This window comes from Mastacembelus armatus, chromosome 17 (assembly GCF_900324485.2).
Source record: "Mastacembelus armatus chromosome 17, fMasArm1.2, whole genome shotgun sequence".
NCBI classification, from domain to species: domain Eukaryota; kingdom Metazoa; phylum Chordata; class Actinopteri; order Synbranchiformes; family Mastacembelidae; genus Mastacembelus; species Mastacembelus armatus.
The window spans coordinates 23,843,946-23,869,765 of record NC_046649.1 but is presented as its reverse complement, the minus strand read 5'-3'; the positions used below and the strand labels follow the sequence as shown (position 1 = coordinate 23,869,765).

The 25,820-nt window shown below is 42.0% G+C and overlaps 3 protein-coding genes across 16 annotated transcripts in view; all 3 read left to right on the top strand.

Annotated features, from left to right (window-relative positions):
• LOC113134345 (zinc finger protein 62 homolog) overlaps positions 1-25,820 on the top strand; it is a 757,491-nt gene that overhangs the window by 55,771 nt on the left and 675,900 nt on the right. Inside the window, exons 9-10 of one of the 11 annotated variants that reach the window (XM_026313676.1) lie at positions 9,668-9,716; positions 10,025-11,429. The exons of the other annotated variants lie outside the window; for them this stretch is intronic. Coding sequence (XP_026169461.1) covers positions 9,668-9,716; positions 10,025-10,316 — 341 coding nt within the window. The 3' untranslated portion in view covers positions 10,317-11,429. Of the gene's footprint in view, positions 1-9,667; positions 9,717-10,024; positions 11,430-25,820 lie in introns of those variants that run through there. 11 annotated transcript variants of the gene reach the window in all.
• znf622 (zinc finger protein 622) lies at positions 2,000-25,531 on the top strand. Of its 4 annotated transcripts, none has more exons than XM_026313750.1 (7): positions 2,000-2,102; positions 17,381-17,957; positions 18,526-18,810; positions 19,870-20,032; positions 20,143-20,255; positions 20,362-20,505; positions 22,044-22,177. In XM_026313750.1, the coding sequence occupies exons 2-7, from the start codon at positions 17,387-17,389 to the stop codon at positions 22,175-22,177; spliced, it is 1,410 nt and encodes a 469-aa protein (XP_026169535.1). In that variant the 5' UTR covers positions 2,000-2,102; positions 17,381-17,386. The 4 variants fall into 4 exon arrangements, with proteins under 4 accessions (XP_026169535.1, XP_026169533.1, XP_026169536.1 ...); XM_026313748.1 differs by lacking the exon at positions 2,000-2,102 and adding an exon at positions 16,399-16,532; XM_026313751.2 differs by lacking the exon at positions 2,000-2,102 and adding an exon at positions 23,473-25,531 and having other exon boundaries at positions 17,387-17,957; positions 22,044-22,203.
• On the top strand, positions 13,017-15,429 carry LOC113134397 (GTPase IMAP family member 9-like). The gene is made up of 2 exons (XM_026313773.1): positions 13,017-13,151; positions 14,256-15,429. Exons 1-2 carry the CDS (start codon positions 13,058-13,060, stop codon positions 15,149-15,151), a joined length of 990 nt encoding a protein of 329 aa, XP_026169558.1. The 5' UTR covers positions 13,017-13,057; the 3' UTR covers positions 15,152-15,429.

The window sequence follows — 25,820 nt, the reverse complement described above, 5'->3', positions numbered from 1 at the left end:
GTTGTTTAAAGGCAGGGGTCCACCCTGGACAGGTCCCCAGTCCATCACAGGGCCACATAGAGACCAACAACCTCACACACTCACACTCACTCCTATGGGCAATTTAGAGTCACCAATCAACGTGACATACATGTTTTTGGACTGTGGGAGGAAACCAGAGTACCTGGAGAAAACCCACACAAGCACAGGGAGAACATGCAGACTCCACACAGAAAGGCCCCTGGTGGGTTTCAAACCAGGAACCTTCTTGATGTGAGGCAACACTGCTAACCACTGGTTTGAAAACCCTTACTTTATATTTACAAAATTTGGCGAGAACAGTGGGAATGTTGTGAAATTAAAAATGGTTGGGTGTCAGTGGGTCCTGGGAGGAAAGAAACTGTAACAACTGGACTGAGAGCAGGTTAAATGACACAGTTTAAGTTAAATGGATGAAACTAGACAACATGTCCCCTCAGTCCATAAAGCAACAGGCTCCAATGAGAGTTTCCATAGAAAAAACACGGTGCAGTAATATGTCAACAGTCCTCACTCCGGTCTGCAGGTGGCGGTAACGCGCCTTAGGTTTCCTTAGGTTTGATCAATCACTCTCTCCTCCCCCCACGCAGCTGGCACCCTGGCACCTGGACAATGCCTCACTCCCTCAGCCTTTCACACCTCAGGCCCACCCCATCAGCCCACCACTTCACAGCTCCATGCCCCCCCAAGCACACTGCCCCCCTGCCCACCCTTGTCCCTCACACCAGCCCAGGTGAGAAGTGAACTGAGGAGGATCTAGGCTAGGAAGGCAGCTGGACCAGGTGGCATCAGCTCCAGGCTCCTTAAGTCCTGTGCAGATGAACTGTGTGGAGTTATGGAGCATGTCTTCAACCTGAGCCTCAAGCTGAGGGTGGTACCACAGCTCTGAGACTTCCTGTGTGGTACCAGTGCCCAAGACACCGCACGCTAAAGACATCAACAGCTTCAGGCCGGTGGCTCTCACGTCCCATCTGATGAAGACACTGGAGAGACTGGTCCTGGGCCACCTCTGTCAGCAGAACCACCTCCTTATCAACACAGGGAAGACCAAGGAGATGGTGATGGATTTCCGCAGATGTTGGTCTACTCTCCCCTCGTCAGTGAACATCCAGGGAATGGTCATTGAGAGAGTGGACTCTTATAAGTACCTGGGTGTTCATCTGAACAACAAACTGGAGTGGACTCATAACACAGATGCACTGTACAGGAAGGGCCAGAGCCGACTCTGCCTCCTGAGGAGACTGTGGTCTTTTGGGGTGAAGGGGGCACTCCTGAGGACCTTCTATGACTCTGTGGTGGCATCAGCCATCCTGTACGGTGTGGTCTGCTGGAGCAGCAGCATCACGGAGAGGGAAAGGAAGAAGCTGGACAAGGTCATCAAGAAGTCCAACTCTGTCCAGGGCTGTCCTCTGGACTCAGTGAGGGAGGTGGGGGACAGAAGGGTCCTGGCTAAGCTGACATCGATGCTGGACCACGAGTCTCACCCCCTGCAGGACGTCCTGTCTGCCCTGGAGAGCAGCTTCAGTGACAGACTGATCCACCCTCACTGTGTGAAGGACAGATTCCACAGGTCTTTCCTTCCTGCTGCTGTCAGACTCTACAATGATCACTGCTAACTGTACGTGTGTCATCCATCTGCAGTGATCATGTACAATAGTGTAGTATAATGTAAATCACATCAGTGCAATATACTGTGGTCACTTTACCTGGTATTTCTTTATATATCCAGTGATGTCCATATACTGCACATACCCATAGACACATATTGTACACACTTATAGTCTTTGTAGATTCATAGTTCTATTCCACTTAGTACTTTCTAAATATTTTTAATTTCCTATTTATCTCACATCTTGTTACTTCTGGCTCTCTGCTGTGTTTTTGTACTTACTGTTGCAACAATGCAGTTTCCCCATTGTGGGACAAATAAAGGTTTTTCTTATTCTTATTCTTCGTCCGACGAGCAAACCGCCAATAAACAAGCGAAGAAGAAGAGCTGCCCTCGTGTGTTTGGGTAAAATCTAACACGTTTACGCTTAAAGAGGATAAAACACGTTTTTCGGGGGAGTCGACTCACAGAATAAGTAGGTGAACATTTCCTCTGTCTGTTGTCTTCGTGTTTATTAGCGCTGTTTGTGCTTTTAGCCGAGGTTAGCGCGTCGTTAGTTAGAGTAAAAGACGTGACGTTTAGCTAGCTGTTGGCTAGCCGACGTTAGCAGCACCGTAGGTCAATGGTTGGTGTTCATTAGGCCCGAGCAGCGGGCGAAGGTCACGGCGCAGGGACTATTGGCGTGAGGATTTTATAGGTTTCATCAACGACTTCAAAAGACCTCATCTATATGAGAGGGGCAGCTAAAGTTTCCAAACTTCGTAATTAATATTTACGGTTTTCCTCTAGCGGACCAGTCCAGTTGATGTTCGTTTTACGCATCTTTGAGTTATGATAAATCGCACACGCATTGTCGGATTTGAATCTGACCAATTGATGAATTGTAGTCCCCGCCGGCCTGAACCCATGTGATTAAACAAAATCACAGTAGGTGCAATAGCGCCCCCTGTATAACAATTTGAACATTTGCAAAAATACTTGAATGGAGAGCCAAAATTTAGTTTGTCAGAACTGCACCAAATTTGGCTTAGAAATCCATTAGGGCATCCCGATCAAAAAAGACAATCAGACCCATGCTCTATTTTCCACGCTGCTGCCGTGGCGATGACTGAGATCCACCATTGTTTTCCAATGGGAGTTTTAAACTTAAAGATGCAAATGCTGTAGAAATGCCTGCTGCTGCGGCCTTCCTGCATTTGTGTGTGTCTGTATGTGCCTGTGTCACTGTGGCCTCAGAAATGTGCCCTCTGCAGCCGTTTACAAAATCCCACACCTCAGCTTTGGTAGCTTTGCTGGTCTGCATGTGTCCACGAGTGTGTGCGATGGTGTGTGTGGCTGAATGTTTGTCAGTGACATTTGTTAATGTCTTAATATGTGTGTCTGTGTGTTTTTGTCTCTCAATACATCTGGATATGTGCGTCTGGGTTTTCTACCGCTGCTCTGGTTACCGAGGAACTATAAAGAGTTTCGCTGTCTGTCTCTTAAACGCACATTAGGAGGAGGGCACATCTCACTGTTGTGACTTCATTTCAATACCAATCACTGTTGGCGTGTTCAGTTGTTGGAAAATGAGCACAGGAGAAAAATTGTTCCCAATGAGTGCTGTTGGGACATGAACTCCACCTGTGTCCTGCCGAGTTGGTTTGTGAGAAGAGATCAGTCAGTAGCCTATTGAAGATTCTATACTTTTATTGTTTCCACAGCAAAACAGATTACATGAGCAAACACAGTCAGATATACAGTATCTGGAGTCTGTGGCACTATTTCTAGTGCATGCAGCCACAGAACTGAAAACAAGGACACGCACAGTGGTTATATAGTCTGGGTTACGCTCTTCTCAACTGAAACTCTTGTCCACACCCTTTTTGTCGGTTAGTTACTCAACACATTCTTGCCGCTCAGCACGTTCCCACATATGGTCCTAAAATGTACCGGGAGCCAGTGCAAGGAAGATAAAACAGGAGTGATATGGTCAATTCTACTTTTTCCAGTCAAGAGTCTTGCAGCTGAGTTCTGGACAACCTGGAGCCGGTTAATCGATTTATGGCACAGGCAGGTGAATAGACTGTTGCAATAGTCAAGGCGTGAAGAAATAAAAGCATGTAAAATCACCTCCGTATTCTTAAATGATAAAATTGATTGTATTTTGGAGATATTTCTGAGGTGATAAAAACATGTCTGGACAGTCTTTGTGACATGGCGCTCAAAGTTTAGTTTAGAATCAAACCAAACACCAAGATTTTTGCAGCGGATGTTGGGTTATGTAAGAGAGAGTCTGTACAAGGCAGAACATATTTGGTTATATGTTGTGGGCCAGTAACAACTATTTCTGTTTTATTAGAATTCAGCTGCAAGTAGTTTTGAGCCACCGAACTTGAAATGTCTTCTTTTAAATGAAACAATTCAAGTTGAAAACAAATAATCTCTTTATTTAATCTGTATGAAAGTAAGGACCTCACCTCATTACAGCTAATGTGATTCCACCTCACACTGAGCACACTGTTCATATGGAAATAATCTCAGGTGAGCCAGGTAATTATGTACACGCCCCCGAGAAATGACATAAAACGTCAAACTTCATCATAGAATTGACTTTTTCTGTGCGTTTGGATGATGGCACGTTACGCAGGTGAAGAAGCTCTTTGTATGTTCCACACAGCGATGAATAGTTTACTGTGTCCTAAAAACACGACTCAAATGACGACCGTTTGGATCCGCATTGTATTGTATTGTGTTGTATTGTTCCCTCTGAGCCACACTGACTGGAAGGCTCATTATGCGGTTCTTTGTGCGGGTCGTTGAGCGCGTCTTTTGTCTTCTCAGGTAAATCACATGACTATGCGTGCTCAGACACACCTTCCTGCATATCCCCTTTCTAAACAAAAATTGTTGTAGCTGCATTGGTCGAATGAAATGATAGCCACGCTTCGTACATATGTCCTTTTGCTGTTATTTGTCTCTTTCTCTATGATAACTACAAGTAAATGTCCACTGATACACAAACGAACACATGCGACAAATCCAGTGACATTCCAATCCAATGACTATTTACACATAACATCATCATTTACAAAAAGCTGATATAAAACAACAATATACACAAAAATAACAGATTTAAAGACGAATTACCGTGTGCGCCCTCTTAGACCGTGCAAGGAAATCTTTTTTAGGCTCTGCATATGTTAGAGAAATTCAAATGTTGACCCTCCTGTGACCTGATCCACTTTACTTTAGTAGAACTGAAACCCTTCTGAATGGGGCCTATTGTGTACTGTAGAAATATAATTGTTGCTCTCAGTGAGCACAGTTTGCTCTGACCTTGACTATTTGATAAGGGCCCAGATGTCTCCCTTTTGTGTTTCCATGAAAACTGATGTGTTGGGCTGCAAGCAGCCAGTGATCCTCATGCTGTACCAAGGTGCAGTGTGACTGTTACTGCTTGAAAGTAAAACTTCTATATAATCTGACCGAAGTTCGTCCTCTGAGTCTATTTGTTAAAAGAATTTACCTAACAGCATACCATTAGTGTTTCTCTGTATCCATATTAGTTCAACCCATAATGCAACGGTCCCGTGTACAACTCAACCTGGCCATGTGACCTGTTATGCTTCAATAGTAATTCTTTCTTAAAGAACCCTTAACTTTAAACATTTTAAGGGAGCACATTCTTTACTTTATGCCAGTAGTATATAACTGGTTCATTTTGCTGATAAGATCTATAATCTGATATGAAATTAATAATAAAGGGTGCCTCCCTTAGTTGACGTTTCCTATAACGCCTCATCAACAGTAAGGGGTTTTTTAAAGATAAGTTTTCTGTGACAACTTACCAACAGTCAGGTTTATTTTTAAAAAAGATAAAAATTCGTTTTGCTTGTTTGTCAAGATAAAATTATGGTTTGTTGTGTGACGTGTGTGTGTGTAACGTATAGGGGAGTGACCTTGCCGCTGAAATTATAAACCATTAAAAATAATTTCTACTACTCCTTTTTAAAATAAGGGGTCGTGACTAACATTTAACTACCGTATTTTTGTGTGTTGATATTTGTCAATGACTGTTTACAGTTGTGCACGGGGCAAATTTCGTAGACGACAATGTTTGCTGCTCATCAGCCGTTTTAGCCTACGTTATAGAGCGTGGTGGCGTTGGACGTTAATACGTCAATGCACATATACAGTGGGTACGGAAAGTATTCAGACCCCTTGAAATTTTTCACTCTTTGTGTCATTGCAGCCATTTGCCAAAATCAAAAAAGTTCATTTTATTTCTCATTAATGTACACTCAGCACCCCATCTTGACAGAAAAAAACAGAAATGTAGAAATTTTTGCAAATTTATTAAAAAAGAAAAACTGAAATATCACATGGTCATAAGTATTCAGACCCTGTGCTCAGTATTGAGTAGAAGCACCCTTTTGAGCTAGTACAGCCATGAGTCTTCTTGGGAATGATGCCACAAGTTTTTCACACCTGGATTTGGGGATCCTCTGCCATTCTTCCTTGCAGATCCTCTCCAGTTCTGTCAGGTTGGATGGTGAACGTTGGTGGACAGCCATTTTCAGGTCTCTGCAGAGATGCTCAGTTGGGTTTAGGTCAGGGCTCTGGCTGGGCCAGTCAAGAACGGTCACAGAGTTGTTCCAAAGCCACTCCTTTGTTATTTTAGCTGTGTGCTTAGGGTCATTGTCCTGTTGAAAGATGAACCTTCGGCCCAGTCTGAGGTCTTGAGCAGAGGTTTTCTTCCAGCATATCTCTGTACTTGGCCGCATTCATCTTTCCTTCAATTGCAACCAGTTGTCCTGTCCCTGCAGCTGAAAAACACCCCGACAACATGATGCTCCCACCACCATGTTTCACTGTAGGGATTGTATTGGGCAGGTGATGAGCAGTGCCTGGTTTTCTCCACACATACCGCTTAGAATTAACGCCAAAAAGTTCAATCTTGGTCTCATCAGACCAGAGAATCTTATTTCTCATAGTCTGGGAGTCCTTTATGTGTTTTTTGGCAAACTCTATGCGGGCTTTCATGTGTCTTGCACTGAGGAGAGGCTTCCGTCGGGCCCCTCTGCCATAAAGCCCCGACTGGTGGTGGGCTGCAGTGATAGTTGACTTTGTGGAACTTTCTCCCATCTCCCTACTGCATCTCTGGAGCTCAGCCACAGTGATCTTTGGGTTCTTCTTTACCTCTCACCAAGGCTCTTCTCCCATGATTGCTCAGTTTGGCTGGACGGCCAGGTCTAGGAAGAGTTCTGGTTGTCCCAAACTTTTTCCATTTGAGGATTATGGAGGCCACTGTGCTCTTAGGAACCTTGAGTGCTGCAGAAATTCTTTTGTAATTTTGGCCAGATCTGTGCCTTGCCACAATTCTGTCTCTGAGCTCCTTGGGCAGTTCCTTCGACCTCATGATTCTCATTTGCTCTGACATGCACTGTGAGCTGTAAGGTCTTATATAGACAGGTGTGTGCCTTTCCTAATCAAGTCCAATCAGTTTAATTAAACACAGCTGGACCCCAATGAAGGAGCAAAACCATCTCAAGGAGGATCAGAAGAAATGGACAGCATTTGAGTTAAATATGAGTGTCACTGCAAAGGGTCTGAATACTTATGACCATGTGATATTTCAGTTTTTCTTTTTTAATAAATTTGCAAAAATTTCTACATTTCAGTTTTTTCCTGTCAAGATGGGGTGCTGAGTGTACATTAATGAGAAATAAAATGAACTTTTTTTGATTTTGGCAAATGGCTGCAATGACACAAAGAGTGAAAAATATAAAGGGGTCTGAATACTTTCCGTACCCACTGTATGTGTCAACCAATGCAATGCAATGATTAGCAAGCTAACAGTGTACAGACTACGGAGCTGTGCAGATCGTCCGCATTAGACCGAGACATGTTGTAATTGTGGATTAAAGTGTGGGTTTTTGGAGTGTGGGGGATTCTTCATTTTCTCAGTGAAACTATCTCTGCTTCTCTGTTGGTGCTGCTGTATAAATAATCACATAGTAAACTTTACAAGAGTAAACCACAGCAGTAATACTAAATATGAAACATAGCATTGGGGCTTTACATTACTATAACTAAAAGTCTGATGGTTGTGTCAATGGATCAGGATTAGAAGTTTCTTTTTCTTTTTTTTTTTTTGTGAAAGTTCAGTCAGCAACATCAGACTAGTAGCAAACGACATGACTTCTACTGTCCAGGAAGATCATGATGTAAAAGAGACACCACATGAGCTGATTAATAATATTCCTAAGAATTATTTTAGGATTGAAAAATACAAAAAATGTTACTGTGAATGTGAGAGATTCAATAAACTACTTTAGAGCTACAATAATTAGCTGACTAATACAAAGTTAATGGTTAGTTCATGGCATTTAAAATGCTTTTAAAACATAGTAAATGTGGTCTGGTTTCAGAAAAAGACTCTGTATGTCTCTTGTGCTCTACATGCACTTACACTTTACACTCTCCTGTTCACTCTTTTCCATGGCTGCTTTATCCTGAGTCACTTGGCCAACCCCTCAGAGCCCCTCTCTGGGCAAGTCTTCAGCCTGGTTTCCAGCACAGGCACAAACACAGCAAACATTTGTTCACTATCTGTGTCTCTCTGTTTCCCCTGAAAAAAAAAAAAATCAATGACTCATTTTTTAATCCTTTAGCTGGTGGAGATGCTTCGCCAATTGTGCTGAAGCTTCTTGATAAGTGAACTATGCTTCCCGATCATGTATCTTAAACATTTACAGTTTGCTCTGGCATGTCCTGTATGTCTTTTAAGTCTTCAGTGGAAAATGTTATCATGACTATAGTCATGAAAAAAATCAACTAAGGCCTGTGTTTGCGTTGCAAGACAGAATTATGTTTGAATAATAAGAATATAATGTGTTTACGTTTGTTAAATGATTCATTCTTGTTAGTTGTAAATGAATCCAAAAATCTGTATTCCTTGCCTCAACCAGTCATCTTTTGATATGTTCAACCAGGCGTTAAACTCCAGCTGTTAACGTTAACAGTAACAAAATCTAAACCTTAATCGCAACTGTGGGGAAAGGGGACAAGCAGACTTGAACACAGCACGTAGTATGTTAATGTTAGTTTGTTTTACAGTTAGCTTCATGTGTCTGGGACTGTCCTCCAGGTACATTAACGCCAATAGCTGGTGTTTAGCTCCCAAACTTACATCATGTCCAAAGTCTTTTCAGTCAAGCTCACGTTCAAAGGCTGATTAGAAATTCGCTTAGTGCGCCACGTTTGTATTGTTGTTGTTATTCGCCAGACTAACTTTGGCCTGGATGTTAGAACGGAGCAACCATATATAACATAAAAAAGTTTTTGATGCATAGACACTGTTGTCAGGTTTACAAGATACCACAAACACTATAAAACCTGTTGAATACAATATTAAAATTTTAACTGTCAATCCAAAGATGCCATTCAGCCAGCCACATACCGAAGCAGTCAAATATCTTTCGATTGAAAATAACTGAAAGTGAAGTTATTTGTTTGAAACTATGCACTGTTCTATGCAGGGAAAATAATGATAAATTCAACACACACTCAATAGTGAAAAACTTGGATCAGTAAGGACACAATGTCTACAGTCTCTAGTTTTATTTTACATAACATTCAGCTACAAGCAGTAAGTTTGAAACATAGTGTCCCACAGTGTTTTTTTTTCTTCTGTGTATGTAACATTACATTAGCACATTATCTTTCTCTTGGTATTTGACCCAATTTTTGAAATCAAAGAAATACTGCTTAGTGTGTTTTCCTGTTTTCTTCATGAAGGATTAAATAGTTGCAGAGTTAAATTCACCTTTGCTTTACTTTTACACACTTTTACCCTTTCACAGAGGAAGTATCAGTTGAATTAATTTAGAATTTCAGTTTTTTCTTTAGCAGAAATGTATGACAAAATAAAGCTGTCCCCATGCTCTGTTTGTGTGTGTCTCCTCTATATTATATGGTAAGTAGTTTTATATAAACACTCATAACTTGTAACTAACCATCTTTGACTAGTAAATTTGATTTTCCTTTCTCTTTCAGTGACATGGATGTGGCAGTGCAGGCAGTGTGTCTCAAAGGAGAGTTGGAGGTACAAATTACTTAAACATTATAAACTACATCATTATTATGGAAGCGGCCATCATTCACTTTGTATATATTTAAGTTGTCCATGCACATTTAAGACACGGGCTGGACTTAAAACCCACGTGTACAGAGATCATACATCTCATTTATCTCAGAAAGCTACAAGTTCATTTACTTTTCGATGTGAGTTATGTGAAAAAAATGGGATTATTCAAAATGCATATTTCAGTCAATTCTGGGATTTCCTCCTGCCTCCTGCTCTTGCACCTACATTGTGTTGTTCATGTGCCCTTCTTGTATTTTATACCACAGGACACAGACCATGAGCCAAACAGTGTCATGGAGCAGACTGATGGGAGTGTACGTCATCCTAAAGGAGGGTGCACTGCCTGACGATGACCCACATGACATCGGTGTGCTGACTGAACACACAGTCATCAGTGGCTTGGGGAGCGTTGCACTGGCTTGTGCTCTGCTATTTGGACTCATATACTGTTTGAATCTAACCTACCCACCAGAGCTTAAATGCACTTCTGAAGTCCTGCAGAAGATCTTTCTGAATTTTAATGGGCAACAGTTGTCATCCAAGGCACAGTTCCTCTAAAGCAAGCTTCTGGAATCAGTGTGCTTGGACAAGACTGATGTCAGTCTAGTCTGGCAAATGCACTTTTGGAGTTGCACAAAAGATCTTTCCTTATCCTTATGTAAATGGACAGATGTTGCAATTCATGGCACAGTTGCTCAAAAATAAGCTTCTGGAGTAAGTCAGCTTGAACAAGACGTCAAGTAAATGTCTACGTATTTGTTTGTATTCCCCTCTTGTATATTTTTCCTCACCATATTGACAGTATAAGTCTTGGATATAGAACTTTTTTTGTTTTGCTAATCGAGTATCACTACAATAACAGTGCTTTACCGCACGGACAACTGTGACTGAAACAGTTGTTATACACTTGTTGCAAATAATTTGAGTGGAGCGGTTATTCTCAAAATTTGTACATTGATTATTTTTGATCCAGTTAAATAAAATAACTAAACTGGTGAGTGACTTATAAAGATATTTTTGAGGTGGTATCATCGTAACAATGTGCTCATTTTTGTGCACCTTTTTTTAAACAGTATTTCATCAGACTTTTTTTTTTTTTGCATTGCTTGTCTTTTGTTTTGAAAAACTGAGGGGAAATTTTTCTTGCACTCAAGTACTTTGCTGTAAGTTCATTTTTTATTCTAGGTCAAAGTTAAGCAATTTCAAAAAGGGTAGTGTTTAAATGTAAGACATTTTAAAAACTTGAAATGTAGTTATTGCTATACACAGTCTAGGGACATTGTTTTAGACTCTTATTTCAGCAGCATTTAATGACATAATTGCACAACTTCTGCAGCACTTGTGCAGCGGCTTTGACAAAGTTCATGTTGCATGTTTTGTAGTGCCTGTCTGTATTGCACTTTTTGAATCAAACTGTTGTAAATTTGCTTGTTATTTGCTAAACTCCTATTCAGCCCTCTCAGCTGTTTAATAACTTGAAATTTGAATAAATCACCCCCCCTTAGAACAGAAAGGGTAACAATAGTGACAGTTTGCATGGTCAGGTTGTCTTAATTTGTGGCCTAAGAGAATAAGTAATAACAGTCATAAATAGAGTGAGAGGGTTGAAGGGGAGAAATCAGTTTTAACTTGTAAAAGCCAAATGTGAAAATAAAATGTTCAATTGTTAAATGTTAAATTGTTTTTCTGTTCTTATGTATATCAGGGGGCCTTGAGTCAACGAAAACAAATCTAATTGAAACAAGATATTACATTTACCAAAGTTCAGTCAACAAAAATTATATTAGGAAAACAGACTAGAAAGTAACTAGTTGATGTAACAAGTTGGAATTTTGTTACAGCACAATTGGCGAAGCATCTCCACCAGCTAAAGGATTAAAAAATGAGTCATTGATTTTTTTTTTTTTTTTTTAGGGGAAACTGAGAGACACAGATAGTGAACAAATGTTTGCTGTGTTTGTGCCTGTGCTGGAAACCAGGCTGAAGACTTGCCCAGAGAGGGGCTCTGAGGGGTTGGCCAAGTGACTCAGGATAAAGCAGCCATGGAAAAGAGTGAACAGGAGAGTGTAAAGTGTAAGTGCATGTAGAGCACAAGACACATACAGAGTCTTTTTCTGAAACCAGACCACATTTACTATGTTTTAAAAGCATTTTAAATGCCATGAACTAACCATTAACTCTGTATTAGTCAGCTAATTATTGTAGCTCTAAAGTAGTTTATTGAAACTCTCACATTCACAGTAACATTTTTTGTATTTTTCAATCCTAAAATAATTCTTAGGAATATTATTAATCAGCTCATGTGGTGTCTCTTTTACATCATGATCTTCCTGGACAGTAGAAGTGATGTCGTTTGCTACTAGTCTGATGTTGCTGACTGAACTTTCACAAAAAAAATTTATAATAATTATAATTTCAGCGGCAAGGTCACTCCCCTTTCGGCCTATATGTTACACACACACACACGTCACACAACAAACCATAATTTTATCTTGACAAACAAGCAAAATGAATTTCTTATCTTTTTTAAAAATAAACCTGACTGTTGGTAAGTTGTCACAGAAAACTTATCTTTAAAAAACCCCTTACTGTTGATGAGGCGTTATAGGAAACGTCAACTAAGGGAGGCACCCTTTATTATTAATTTCATATCAGATTATAGATCTTATCAGCAACATAAACCAGTTATATACTACTTTTGCCTTGAGTATCACATTCATATATTTTAGTCAAATATTTTTAAACAGTAAATGAGCTCAAACTCATATGAACTTTAACAGAAACGAATGTGCACATCTCTTTGAAAACATGTCCTTGGCAGTTACAAGTGTCTTGGAAAATTGAAATCAGTGAATTGTTTTCTGTGAATGAGTGAACACAATGACTTTCACATCATTGTGAAGCGAACACTTTACACTACAAGATGCATTTCTTTAAAAGTCTTGTGAACCAGTGTCCTGTTTGTGTTTTCTGGTCTTATTTCAGTGACTTAAAAATGTTAGTGATTGACCATGCATTAACACTGTTTTCTCAAAAACACAATCATGTATAAATTAGCTGCTCACTGTCAAGGTCAGTGAAACACTGTCTTGTAGGAATTTTCTTACTAAATTTGTTCTTACTAAAGAGAAACAGGGAGAGAGAACAGCCACACTTTCACATTACATTTCACTGTCTCCTCCTCTGCTCCCTTCTAGCAGCTTCTACAAACCTTCTGTCAGATCAGTAGGAGGAGACAGGAAATTCCTGTCTTGCTGTCCCTTAGCTAAGGGGGCAGTGGGAGGAGGAGTTTTGTAGGCATGGTTAGTTGCAGTTCAGGGCAGTGTCACTCTAGACAGCACATCTCCTCTCCTCTCTCTAACGCAAACATGGCCAGCAAACCCTCCAGAAATGGTAAGTCTGAAAACTTTATTTATACATTTTGACAAGACAATACACTGTAAAAAGGTGCATGTGTTGTTTGTAGCAGGTCTGACAGAAGAGGTTTGTAGAAGCTTCTCATGTCGGTTATTGTAGGATTCAAAATGATATTAAAATTTTAGAACATATATGATTATCACCATGTTCTCAATTGATAAATTTTACACTATATATAATGTTGTGTTAAATGTTACTAACCACTCACACATTCATAGACCCTCATATTCTGCTTCACCAGTGGCTGTTGTGTGTCCTGTTGTGGAATCTTTCTATGTTGTGTAGTGAGAAATTAAATCAGAGCAGGTCACAGTAGTTCTAAAGCACAGACTGGGTTATACAGTATTTATAAAGCACATTGTCACATCATCAGTCCTTCATTCCCAGGAAGAATACATTCACACAGTTACCAGAAACCAGAACCTGTTTCTGCTCACAGCTATTGGAGCAGTAGGGAATAGAAAGGAAATTCCTGCACAAACAACCTGTTAGTACAAAAGGTCACATGGATCACATGAAGACATGGTGAATTCTTTCCACAGTAAACGAGTCCAGTACAGTGCTCGTGTGTGTGTGTGTGTGTGTGTGTGTGTGTGTGTGTGTGCGTGTGCTCAGCCAGCAACACTGAGCCTCACTGGGCCAAGCCACTGTTTGAATTTCTGGCCTTTTATGTTCATGCTGAACAGGTTTGGGGAAAGTGTCTGCAAAACTATTGTCTGACATGATTTAGGCTTTTCCCAGTGAAACACCAGCAGAATTAATGGTGTAACAGTGGGTGGTTGAGCACAGTCAAATCACTGTCATTTCTTATGAAGCTGATTCTGGTAACACTGTAGAAAACACTGTGTAACTGACATTGTCCTTTTGTTGTATGAATGTGGTTTGTAATGTGAAAGTGTGGCTGTTCTCTCCCTGTTCCTCTTTAGTGAGAACAAATGTAATGTCATTTTCCCAAACCTACATTTTATTAGCCAGGACCCTGTAGTTATTCAGTATTTACAAGTTTCATTACAGATGTTTGTCACCTGAAAGGCCACACTCCCTCTAAAAATGTGTCCATGTTTTCAACCATCCCCTCAGATCCACCCAGATACAACGATGAGGTGATCAGGATTGTGATGGTGGGGAAGACTGGAGTGGGAAAGAGCACCACAGGGAACACCATCCTGGGAAAACAGCACTTTGAATCAGTCTTCTCCCCTGACTCTGTGACCACACGCTGTAAAAAGGGCGTCTCTGAGGTGGACGGACAACGGGTTGCTGTCATCGACACTCCGGGCCTGTTTGACACCGAGATCACTGAAGAAAACACCAATAGAAATATTGCTCGGTGCATTTCTTATGCTTCTCCTGGACCCCACATCTTCCTGGTCATCATCAGACTGGGCAGATACACGGATGAAGAAAAGCAGACGGTGCAGAAGATTCAGAAAATCTTTGGTGAGGATGCAGACAAATACAGCATGGTTCTCTTCACCCATGGTGACCAGCTCAAAGGGAAACCTATTAAGGAGTTCTTGGAGCGAAGTGAAGAATTGCAGGAACTCGTGGCCAGATGTAACAACCAGTACCACGTCTTCAACAATGAGTGTGAGGATCGTTCTCAAGTCAAGGAGCTGCTCCAGAAGATTGGAAAGATCAATGAGAACAACGGAGGAACCCACTACACCACTGAAATGTTCCAGAGAGCAGAGAGGGCTATTGAGGAGGAGAAACAGAGAATCCTGAAAGAAAAAGAAGAGGAAATGCGCCAAAAGGTGGAGGAGATGAAGATCAAAATAGAGGAAAAGTATGAAAAATTGATGAAGGAAGTGAAAGCTGACAGGGACAGGCAGAATGAGTTAAGGGCAGTTCGTGAAAGGGAAATGCAAATGGAAATAGAAAAATATAAAATAATGCAGGGAGAGATGGCCAGACAACAGGCTGAGAAAATGCCCAAGCCCATGCTCATACCCATTCCATGTAGCTTATTGTGACTTTGTGACATATTTCAAGGCTTGTTTAAGTTTGGTAAAAATCTTGTTGACCTAATCATTCCAGTTAAATTGTTGAAGTAAGTGACTTTCTGATGCTGGACTGCAGCAGCTTTCACAAATGATTGTGGCTCCTTGTAGATTTTCACAGAACCTGCTGTAATGGTCCTGTTGGGCAGAGTCTGGTCTCTAATAAGAGCCTGATCCTGGATGGTAAACGACCTCTGAATGTTTCACAGATGGTCGAGAATAAAAATAAAAAATGTGTTAATGTGACTGCAGTAAATCTGATATCACCTCAATAATTCTTCTCTCAATAAAGGACTTCTAGACCAGCTTTTGTTTTATCCAGTCTAATTTAATTCAGTGCTCATACATGAGCTATAGTTCACTGTCATCATTCCCTCCACACGTTCATTTGAAACCAATTCAAAGGGCTGTTAACACAAGGTCTATATAGACACACTATTCCTGCTGGTTCTTCCTCATCCAGAGTGAAGGTCTAATCATCTGTAGGGTTGTCACCTGTCTGGGACGAGGACCATGTGTGTCATCATGAGGTGGGAAGATCAGAACCAAATAAATAACAGGAGAAAACACAGGCCGTTGTAGCACTGAATGTTCCTGAAGGCAGAGGTCACACACACACACACACACTAACCACCTGACAACGGTTATGACTTTAGAGTTGTTTAAAGGCAGGGGTCCACCCTGGACAGGTCCCCAGTCCATCACAGGGCCACATAGAGACAAACAACCTCACACACTCACACTCACTCCTATGGGCAATTTAGAGTCACCAATCAACCTGACATACATGTTTTTGGACTGTGGGAGGAAACCAGAGGACCTGGAGAAAACCCACACAAGCACAGGGAGAACATGCAGACTCCACACAGAAAGGCCCCTGATGGGTTTCAAACCAGGAACCTTCTTGATGTGAGGCAACAGGGCTAACCACTGGAATAAAAACCCTTAGTTTAAATTTACAAAATTTGGCGAGAACAGTGGGAATGTTGTGAAATTAAAAATGGTTGGGTGTCAGTGGGTCCTGGGAGGAAAGAAACTGTAACAACTGGACTGAGAGCAGGTTAAATGACACAGTTTAAGTTAAATGGATGAAACTAGACAACATGTCCCCTCAGTCCATAAAGCAACAGGCTCCAATGAGAGTTTCCATAGAAAAAACACGGTGCAGTAATATGGCAACAGTCCTCACTCCGATCTGCAGGTGGCGGTAACGCGCCTTAGTCCGACGTGCAAACCGCCAATAAACAAGCGAAGAAGAAGAAGAACTGCCCTCGTGTGTTTGGGTAAAATCTAACACGTTTACGCTTAAAGAGGATAAAACACGTTTTTCGGGGGGAGTCGACTCACAGAATAAGTAGGTGAACATTTCCTCTGTCTGTTGTCTTCGTGTTTATTAGCGCTGTTTGTGCTTTTAGCCGAGGTTAGCACGTCGTTCGAGTAAAAGACGTGACGTTTAGCTAGCTGTTGACTAGCCGACGTTAGCAGCACCGTAGGTCAATGGTTGGTGTTTATTTTATTTTATTTGTATTATGTTGTGGTTGTGTCGTTATTTATCGCCTTTTATCACCCAGTGACCGTAGCTCAGAGCTAGCCCTGGTTAGCATGGGGGCTATGCTAAATGCTAACAGTCACTGTATAAACTAATGAAGCAACATTAGCTAAACAATCATTTTAACACAAACTAACGAGGATTGTGGAGCAAAAGCTTTTTATTTGTTGGTAACTTTAGTTTTACCCAGCAACAGTTCACTCATTGGTCACTTCATTAAACCAGTTTAGCTTTAAATGCTTCAAATCCATCAGTTTTCTAACTTTAATTTGACTTTTTGTTGAGCTTTACTTTATTAGTTTTAACCAAAGGGTAGAAACGCTCAGTGTAAAATAGTTTTCTGCTTTTCATTCATGTCATGTTTGACATTAAATTGAACATTATTGGGTTTTGGACTGAAAAAATGTCATTTCTAAATTATTGTTGGACATTTTTCACGTGACCTTTAACTGGGAAAGTCAGCAAAGTGCTTAATATCTTAAAACATCATTAGCAGCAGGACTAAAACTGGCAAATAGAGTTTCGTCCAAAGTTCTCTTATAGTCCGCTAACATCCAGCCTGGGGCTAATGATAGTGTTGTCAAAGTCCTGTGGGACCAAATGATCGAGAGGTTTAAAATAATCTGTACGTCACTCTCCTCCCTTGTTTTTAGCTTGTCATGGCCTCCTACACTTGCATAAGCTGCCGAGTGGCCTTTGCGGATGGCGAGGTGCAGCGAGCACATTACAAAACCGACTGGCACCGTTACAACCTGAAGCGTAAAGTGGCCGACATGCCGCCTGTCACTGCCGAAAACTTCCAGGAGCGAGTCCTGGCACAGAGGGCTGCTGCTGAGCAACAGCTGAACGAGGCGACGGTCACTGAGGGCTGTGCCCTCTGCAACAAGAGATTCTCCAGTGCCAACGCATACCAGAACCACCTGCAGTCCCACAAACACCAGCAGGCTGAGAAACAGGCCGTGCTCGCCGCTCAGAGGAAGGTGGAGAAGATGAACGAGAAGAACCTGGAGAAGGGACTTGGTGACGAGAAGGCGGACCACGACGCCAGGAACGAGGCCCTGCAGCAGGCCCTGAAAGAGCAGCAGAGTCCAGCCAAGCAAGCGAAGGTCCAGGAATCACAAGGAGCGTCGAAGCCGAGGACGGAGAAGCCAGAGAGACCTCCCAGGATGATGTGGCTGGAGGAGCAAGCCAGGAGGCGAGAAAAAGAAGAGGGAGCAGCAGCTGAGGAAGGTAAGGAGGGCACATCTCACTGTTGTGACTTTATTTCAATACAGATCACCCACATAATTCCAGTAACACACACAGACTTAGCTGCTTAGCAGTGGTGGAAGGTAAATAAGTATTTTACCTAAGTACAATTTCAGAGAACCTGATTATCTCTTTGCTTTTACTTCTAATCAATTATGTGTTTTGAGGGAACCATTGTACCTTTTCCTCCACTACAATGATTTGGCAGCTTTAGTTACTTTGCAGATACGGATTGTGATTGAAATGCAACAGTCTGCATATACATTACGTTTATTTTTGGTGCTTTAGGTAAATTTTGATGCTTTTACTTTTGTACTTTTCTGTGCAGGACCTACCCTAACATTAAAGTATTTGTACACAGTAATGTTTCCTAAGTAGAAGATGTGAGTACTTCTTCTACCACTGACCAGTAGCAGAAACACGGGGATGTCAAACAGTAATGAGAGTAAATGGAATCACGTCTGCTGTAAGATAAAGTTTATTATATGTCATGTTGTTATAGTTTAGATTACAGTTCTTCATTTTTGTGTTATTGAAATGTTTCCTCCAGATGAGTGGGAGGATGTTGTTGAAGAGGAGGAGGAGGATGACGATGAGATGGAGGAGGATGAAGATGAAGAGGAGACAATGGATCAGGAAGGAGGAGACGCCGCGGCCTTGTCTGACCCCCACCCTGCTGCTCTTCCGGGCTCCATCCCCGTCACCGACTGCCTGTTCTGCTCCCACCACTCCAAGTCACTCATGAAGAACGTCGCCCACATGACCAAAGTCCACAGCTTCTTCATCCCTGATGTGGAGTTCCTGCTCGACCTCAAGGGCCTCGTCCGTTACCTGGGTGAGTCTGAATCGTAAATGTGAGGGGGAGCAACGTGGCGTTCAGGCAGACCAAGTCAGACCATCAGACATGTTGGATTTTTATGACAAAAGTCTGGATGAGTGTTGTTCAGTCATTAAGGGATCAGTTAAGTGAAGTGAGAGATTGTTTTTCATGCTGAGCGTCTCCTGTAGAAAATCTATTATGTCACCCAGTGACGCTGCTCCTGAACCTCGTACACAAACAGCCAAAGGGCACGTTCATCTGTTGGTAATGATAAAAAATATGTCCGCATGTATTCCAGCACTTAAAACAGCCATAATATTAATAATAAAATATAACCACAGCATAATCCACCTTTGCTGCTGCACATTAAATAATATCTTATTCTTTTCTGGAGGGTAGACGACTGTTGGTCCAGTCATTTACATTTTTCTCCAGGAATATTAACTGTTGTGAACAGTGAACATATTAAACACCCTAATATTTCCCTGAGAAAAGGAATGGAAATGAGTTTGTACGCCCAGGTTTTATCACTGCTCATTGTTTTTCTGAGAAATGCTGCCAAATGTTTCTGTGAAAAATATTCAAATTAGAGCTTTTGACGAGAGTGTCGATGAAATCAAATCACACAACATCGGACAAGCTGCTTTGGTAAGAAATTCCCAAATTAGGTTCTTAAACTAGATTCATCCTGTCAGGCTTTTATTTTCTTAACAGCCAACAACATGTTCCATATGTTTAGTGAAGGAGGAGCTGTCAGAGAGACAGTGTTACTGCCGGGTGTGGTGGTAGATTTATGCTTATCAGAGAAAATGGAAAGAAAATCTCAAATCCATCAAATGAAATTAGTCCTGCAACAGATACGAGCTTTAGAGCGACTGACTGTTTTATCCATAGGTTCATTTTGTTGCTTTAGTTTTTAGAATATTTTATGTTTTGGAAAAAAAGGATTTACGTTTCTGTGAACCTGATCTGTTCAAATGTCAGATGAAAGCAAGAGAGGTGATTATCATTATTATTATTATTATATTTAACTGTCTGGTTAAATCTAATGTTTTTGTTTCCTTTGTGTTACAGGAGAAAAAGTGGGTGCAGGAAACGTGTGTTTATGGTGTAACGAGAAGGGGCGTTCGTTTTACTCGACAGAAGCAGTGCAGAGTCACATGACAGACAAAAGCCACTGTAAGCTCTTCACAGACGGTGATGCTGCTCTGGAGTTTGCAGACTTCTACGATTTCAGGTCACAAAATAATTTCAAACTTTTGCTTATAATTTTCATAATCTGTGATCTAAAGACAACAGCCAGGTGTTTGTGCTGCTTCACCCTCTCGTTCTGTTTTATGCCGACAGGAGCAGCTACCCCGACCGGAAGGACGGAGACGATGCTGAAATGGGCGAAGAGCTGCCCGACGACAAGAACCTGGAGTACGACGACGAAACGCTGGAGCTGACTCTCCCTTCAGGTGACGCCATGAAATTAGTTTGTATCTTCAACAGAGCAAAATAAGCCTCGAGCAGGATTTGGTTCAGACTGTGACAGATGTACGTCCTTGCTGTGTGTTTGTCCAGGCGCTAAGATCGGCCACCGCTCCCTCATGAGATACTACAAACAGCGGTTTGGAGTTCAGAGAGCGGTGGCCCTGACCCACAACAGGAACGCTGTTGGCAGAGTCCTCCGGCAGTACAAAGCCCTGGGCTGGGGAGGAGACAGAGGTAAGACTGAACCGGGGTCACAGGACGTTAGATTAGCTTGTTTGTTTTATTTTACCAGCTTAAGGAGAACTGAATGAGTTTTTAAACCAACATTTACTTTCATCTTAGTCTCTTTATTAAACTTAACCCTCAGGAGTAGACGAACACATCTTCTCCTGATAAGAAGCAAACTTAAAACTTAATTAAACTTAAATTACTCCGTCAGTTCTGATCGTACAGATAAAAGAAGTATATCATTCAAATCTGTAAAGGGTCTAGTTTTAGTGGTATACCATCATAATAACAACAAAACGTTGTGCTTTTTTTAAATAAAGAAAGCCGACAGGGTGCGCTCTCGGACTTTTCTGTCTCTGCCATTTCTCTTCACAGACGCGTAAATAAAATAACCAGAATCTCAGCGAATACTTGGCTCATAAAAATAAGAATTATATGGCTAGAAAACAAAAACCCCTCAGATCCAAAACCCCCTCAGACCCCAGAGGGTTAAACTTTTTCACACCTGCGATGCAGTTTAAACATGTTGCACCAGCGGGAAAGTTCATTAACAGATAAGGAATGAACTGTCGCACTCGACTGAAATAATATTTTCGGTTGTTTTTGCTCTGGAGGTGATCTGATACAATTCTCCATCCTCATTTAAATGCTAATGTGTTCTCTGCATCCACTCCGAGGAGTCGCTGAGGTGCAGGGGAAATGAGGTTCCTTCAGTTTTCACTGTGGACTGAAAATGTGGTAATGATTTCTGTTCCCCTCACAAGAAAATACGAGGCGGCTCCCATGTGAAATGCACTTACCTGTAGAAGTGAAGATAACCTGCATCACTTTGAATTTCACCGGCACAAAGACAGAGCAGCAGAAACTGTCACGTGAAAGTGCATTTGATGCCGAGCAGATTTGGCTCAGGGATTTGTTTCGTTTTCTTTGCTGTGGTTTGAGGATCTGACTGAAGACTTCGGTTCGGTTTGTGTTCGGAGATGGAGGTTTGGTTTATTGATTATTCTGTTTATCGGTGTCAGCAGCTTCCTCTTTCGCTTATTTGTTTCGTGTGAAGAGTCGGACTCGCTGCACGACGTCACCCACATAGAATAAACACACACGTCCTGGAAAACCCTGAATTATAAGTCACTGACTCGAGCTTTCGTGTTCAGCTAAGACGAGATTGCATTTTGTTGTGCAACAGATATTCTGATTAGTGTCATCGCTGTAAAATGTGATATTCTTGGTGGGTGTCTCTGTGACGTTCATTTGTACCGTTAATGATCAAACAGAGCTTATTGTTCATGACAGAATAAACTAACTCCTACTGAGAGGCAGCAAACTATGGAATTCCAGTTTCTGGGCAGCTGCTGCTAAACACATTTGTGAAAATGTGTGAAGCTGTGAGCCACAGAATGTCTCATTAGTTTCTCTTCCACCATCCATTTGTTTCTCTCTACGTGAAGTTGAGCTCGGCCTAGTCTCTTTACTCCCATGATACCTCTGCTCCTAAACCCACTGGTTGTTCATGTGTGTTGTCCCCACGTCTCTCTGTCTTTTAGGAAGCGGCTCCCTCCATCAGAAGCAGAGGGACATGCAGTACGTACAGATGCTGAAGTCCAAATGGATGCTGAAGATGGGCATGGGCCACAACGCCACCAAGCAGAAACACTTCAGAGCCCAAGTGATGTTCTAAACTCGGACCCGAGGGAACCGAACGGGGTGCGAGACATGACACAGACTCATAGATTGTAAAATTTGACATCTTTGATTTGTTTACGGCTTCAGGTAAAAACCGTGCCCAGAGGAAATATCAAACCTGTCGATCAGCTCGTATCAGTAACGCTGCGATATGATTAAAGCAAAAGCGGCCGAGTTGATTTGAGGGGGAGGAGGTTAGAGGCCGTCACCTACAGACGTGTCTGTAATACGTCATCGCTGTGGGCAAAGTGTCGCTTCGCTGTAAATCTCCTGAAAAACATAAAACGGCAAAAACCAATTAGGTGGAGATCAATGGAGTGAATCAGTTTATCGATCTGGGTTGAAACTACAGGGATCACACTAATATTAAAGAGGTGATTTTCTAACTAATGACAGGAAAACATTTTTGATTGATCATGTTCAGATTCCATCCAACTAAATAAATGTGTTTAATATTTATTGGACACCTGGCTGTCTTCCTTCAGTTATTAATGAAACAGTTTTTATTTTTTAGAGGTGCTTGTGGTGCTAAAACTCTCCAGGTAAAATCCATCTCCCTCGCAGGGTTTTCTGCTGTTGTTTCCTCATTGTTGTGATTAAAACCTCAGTCCCACCTCCAGCTGATGGACTCGGTCTGATGGACTCGGTCTGATGGACTCGGTCTGATGGACTCGGTCTGGTTAAAGCACCTGAATGAAGCTCATGTTGTTCTGGCTTTGCTTTTTCAGCATCACTTTTTGCTTAAAATGATGGTCATGTTGGTTTTAGCTCTAACACACACGTCAGCTTATGTGTGTGTGCTGGACATTCGTCAAGAGATATGATAAACTATCAAAAGTATTTGTCACATGGACATTATTTGGTCACAGTGATCAAACAACCACATTCATGAACATTTAATGGTTAAAATTATTGACTTGGGATCATTTTTATTGTGATGTGGTTCGATATAAAAAACACTGAATTGATTATATAGTTTAAACTCTTGCGTCTGTCAGTGCTGGCCTCAGCTTGTTACGTTACGTCACGGATGTTAACGTGTTCAAGTTCAGCACGTTATTTTTAGCAGCAGTTTAATCTCAACAGTGAAAGCAGCACTGACCAGCTGGCGTCACTAAATGCCTGGTTTTGTACCAAATGTCCAGTTTGTTGTGATTTAAGGCCCAAACTGAATCTTGGTTTGAGCTGGTGAAGCTGGAACTGTTTTACTGTTTTACTGAGATCAAAATAACAAAACTTTAAAATCACCTTGAATTTACCATGACACACCATTTCCTTTTCATTCTCCAGGTTTTGTTTTCTGCGTGTTCTGCTCAGCATCAGTGTGTTTCCAGAGATGTCAGGCTCATCAATGACTCAGTCTTTTGCGCATGATGTCATCGAAAGCTGATCGGGCTGCAGCAGGATGCTGACCCACCACAGAGGCCCGTTAATGAGCTCAGATGCTCCATTTGTTTGTGGTTCTCCACTTTATCTTTAGCAGCCTCTCCACTTCCTTTTGCAGGCTGGGAGAGCGTTTGCGGCACGATGGTTTCAGGGGTGTAGGGCACTCTGCACCGTACGGTACGCCGCTGTTTGACCGAGTCAACAGGAAGAACCGAGGGGGTGGGGCCCGTCAGACAGGCCGACGGCGAGAAGGAGGCTAATTGATCAGAACGTGTTGGGGAGAGAACAGGGCAGATGACAGACCCATTAGCACCCAGGAGGTCGAGAGAGGAGGCGATTCTTTCAGCTGGGCGGACCGCTTGGCCGACGGCAGCTTCTGAAGGCCGATGCTGATCCTTTAGGACGCAGGATGCTGATTTGTTTCATTTGCTCACTTTGAATATTCACAGTGTTGCTTTAAAATCTACTGCAGCTCATGTTCTTAAGGATGTTTGACAAATACATCTGGTTTGAAGTTGAATTAGACAAACTGAATAAACATAATGCAGACAGCAGCAGCTCCCTCTAATTAGGGTCTACAATCAGGCAGTCAGGACCAAGTCCTTGGATAGGTTTCCTCGCTGGTCCGTAAAGTCCTGGAAGAGTTTATTAGCCATGCTGGCAGCGAGTATAGGGACGGCAGTGTCCACTGTGGTTGTCCCCACGTCACAAGTCATCACCGATGCCACGACTTATGGTGGACTCATGCGTGATCTGTAACTGGTGTCTTTGGGTCTTGAACAAAAACCTGTGAAGCTGCTTTCGGCCTAAGAGGTTCTTTATCTCGCCCCCTGATCGACACGTCTGAGTGAGAAAGAAACAAAAGCATCAAATGCTCAAAACAAGAAGCTGGAATGTGCAGATTTGTCCCGTTACAACAACAAAAACAAATAATTGGTTATTTAAATTCCTTGGTGGATTGTAGCCCGGTTCTTGCTGCTGTTGGTGACCTAGCACATGTGGCCTTGCAGTCCAAAAGCTGTTCGGACTAAAGGATCATAATTTAGTGTGAAAGAGAGCTGTTCAAGCATAGAAAGCCTTAATGAAGCACGACTTACCAAACCTGTTCAATTTGTTTTCATTAACGTGGTTAAATTGTTACAGTAGCGTTTGTTGTGTACGAGAAGAGTCAAAGCCGCGTTGCCAGGTCCAGGTCTTTTAGGAGAAGGGGTGCCACACTCAGACAGAAGGTGAAGCCCAAAAGCAAATTCAGAGGCAGCCCCACGTCCTCCCAAACAAAACGTGTTTAGAAGCAGCTCACCCGACCCTCCCTGCTCTCAGCACGATCCCGGACTCCCTCCGAGCCCTGGGGACCTGGTATTGATCTGTGCCTCGTAGGTAGTGATTGGACATGAGTGGATAATTTCCTTTGCTGCATTAGAGTCCATTACCGGCCCCCGGAAAGCGATAGACATGCTCAAAAGAAAAAAACAGAAGATTCTTGGAAAAGCAGTCTCCTCCAACAAATGATTTGCCGGCTGAGGCTCCTCGAACTTTATTATCGGGTCCATTTGGAGGTTGATAATAAGAGACTTGGCAGCAGCAGCACAGGAGACCGTGGCAATAATTTAGACATTTAGAGTCATTTTCTGAGGCCAGTCCCAGAGATGTTGCATATGTTCGTGTTAAAACTGTGGAGATTTAGAGCCTCTTCCCCCATTAGACCTGGACCTGGACTGTTTGGGGTTGAATGTACAGGATGTTTCGTTTTCTGGGCCTGTCATTGCTCACACAGTCCTGAGGTTTAAACTGGCAACCCTCCCTCTTATTCGCCTGCTTTCTCACCGTTTCCTTATTGAGTGGAAGTTGTTCTTTAAAAATTATTGTTTTTATTATTTAGGAAGACTGTTATCTGTTGTTGTTCCTTCTCTGCAGATATTATTTTAACCTTTGCTTGAATAAAACAAACACATTTCTGAGTTCACTTCGTTATGGATCTGTCTGCATAAACACTATAACTTTGAAGTTATATGATCAATACATTTATAAAACCACAGATTTAAGCCCCCGGTGACACTGATTAGTTGAAACTATAGACAAATTGTTTGACTAATCCTCGTTTTGTCAGCAGCCTTTTCATGCAGATTTGGGGGACCCAAAGACAAGTCCTCAATAAAGAAAGAAGTCTCCTATTTTTAGTGCCAGGTTTGGACTGAGGAAGCCCGAACTGTCCATCGACCACCTTGATGGCGCCTCGGGCTGCGGCCCTGTGA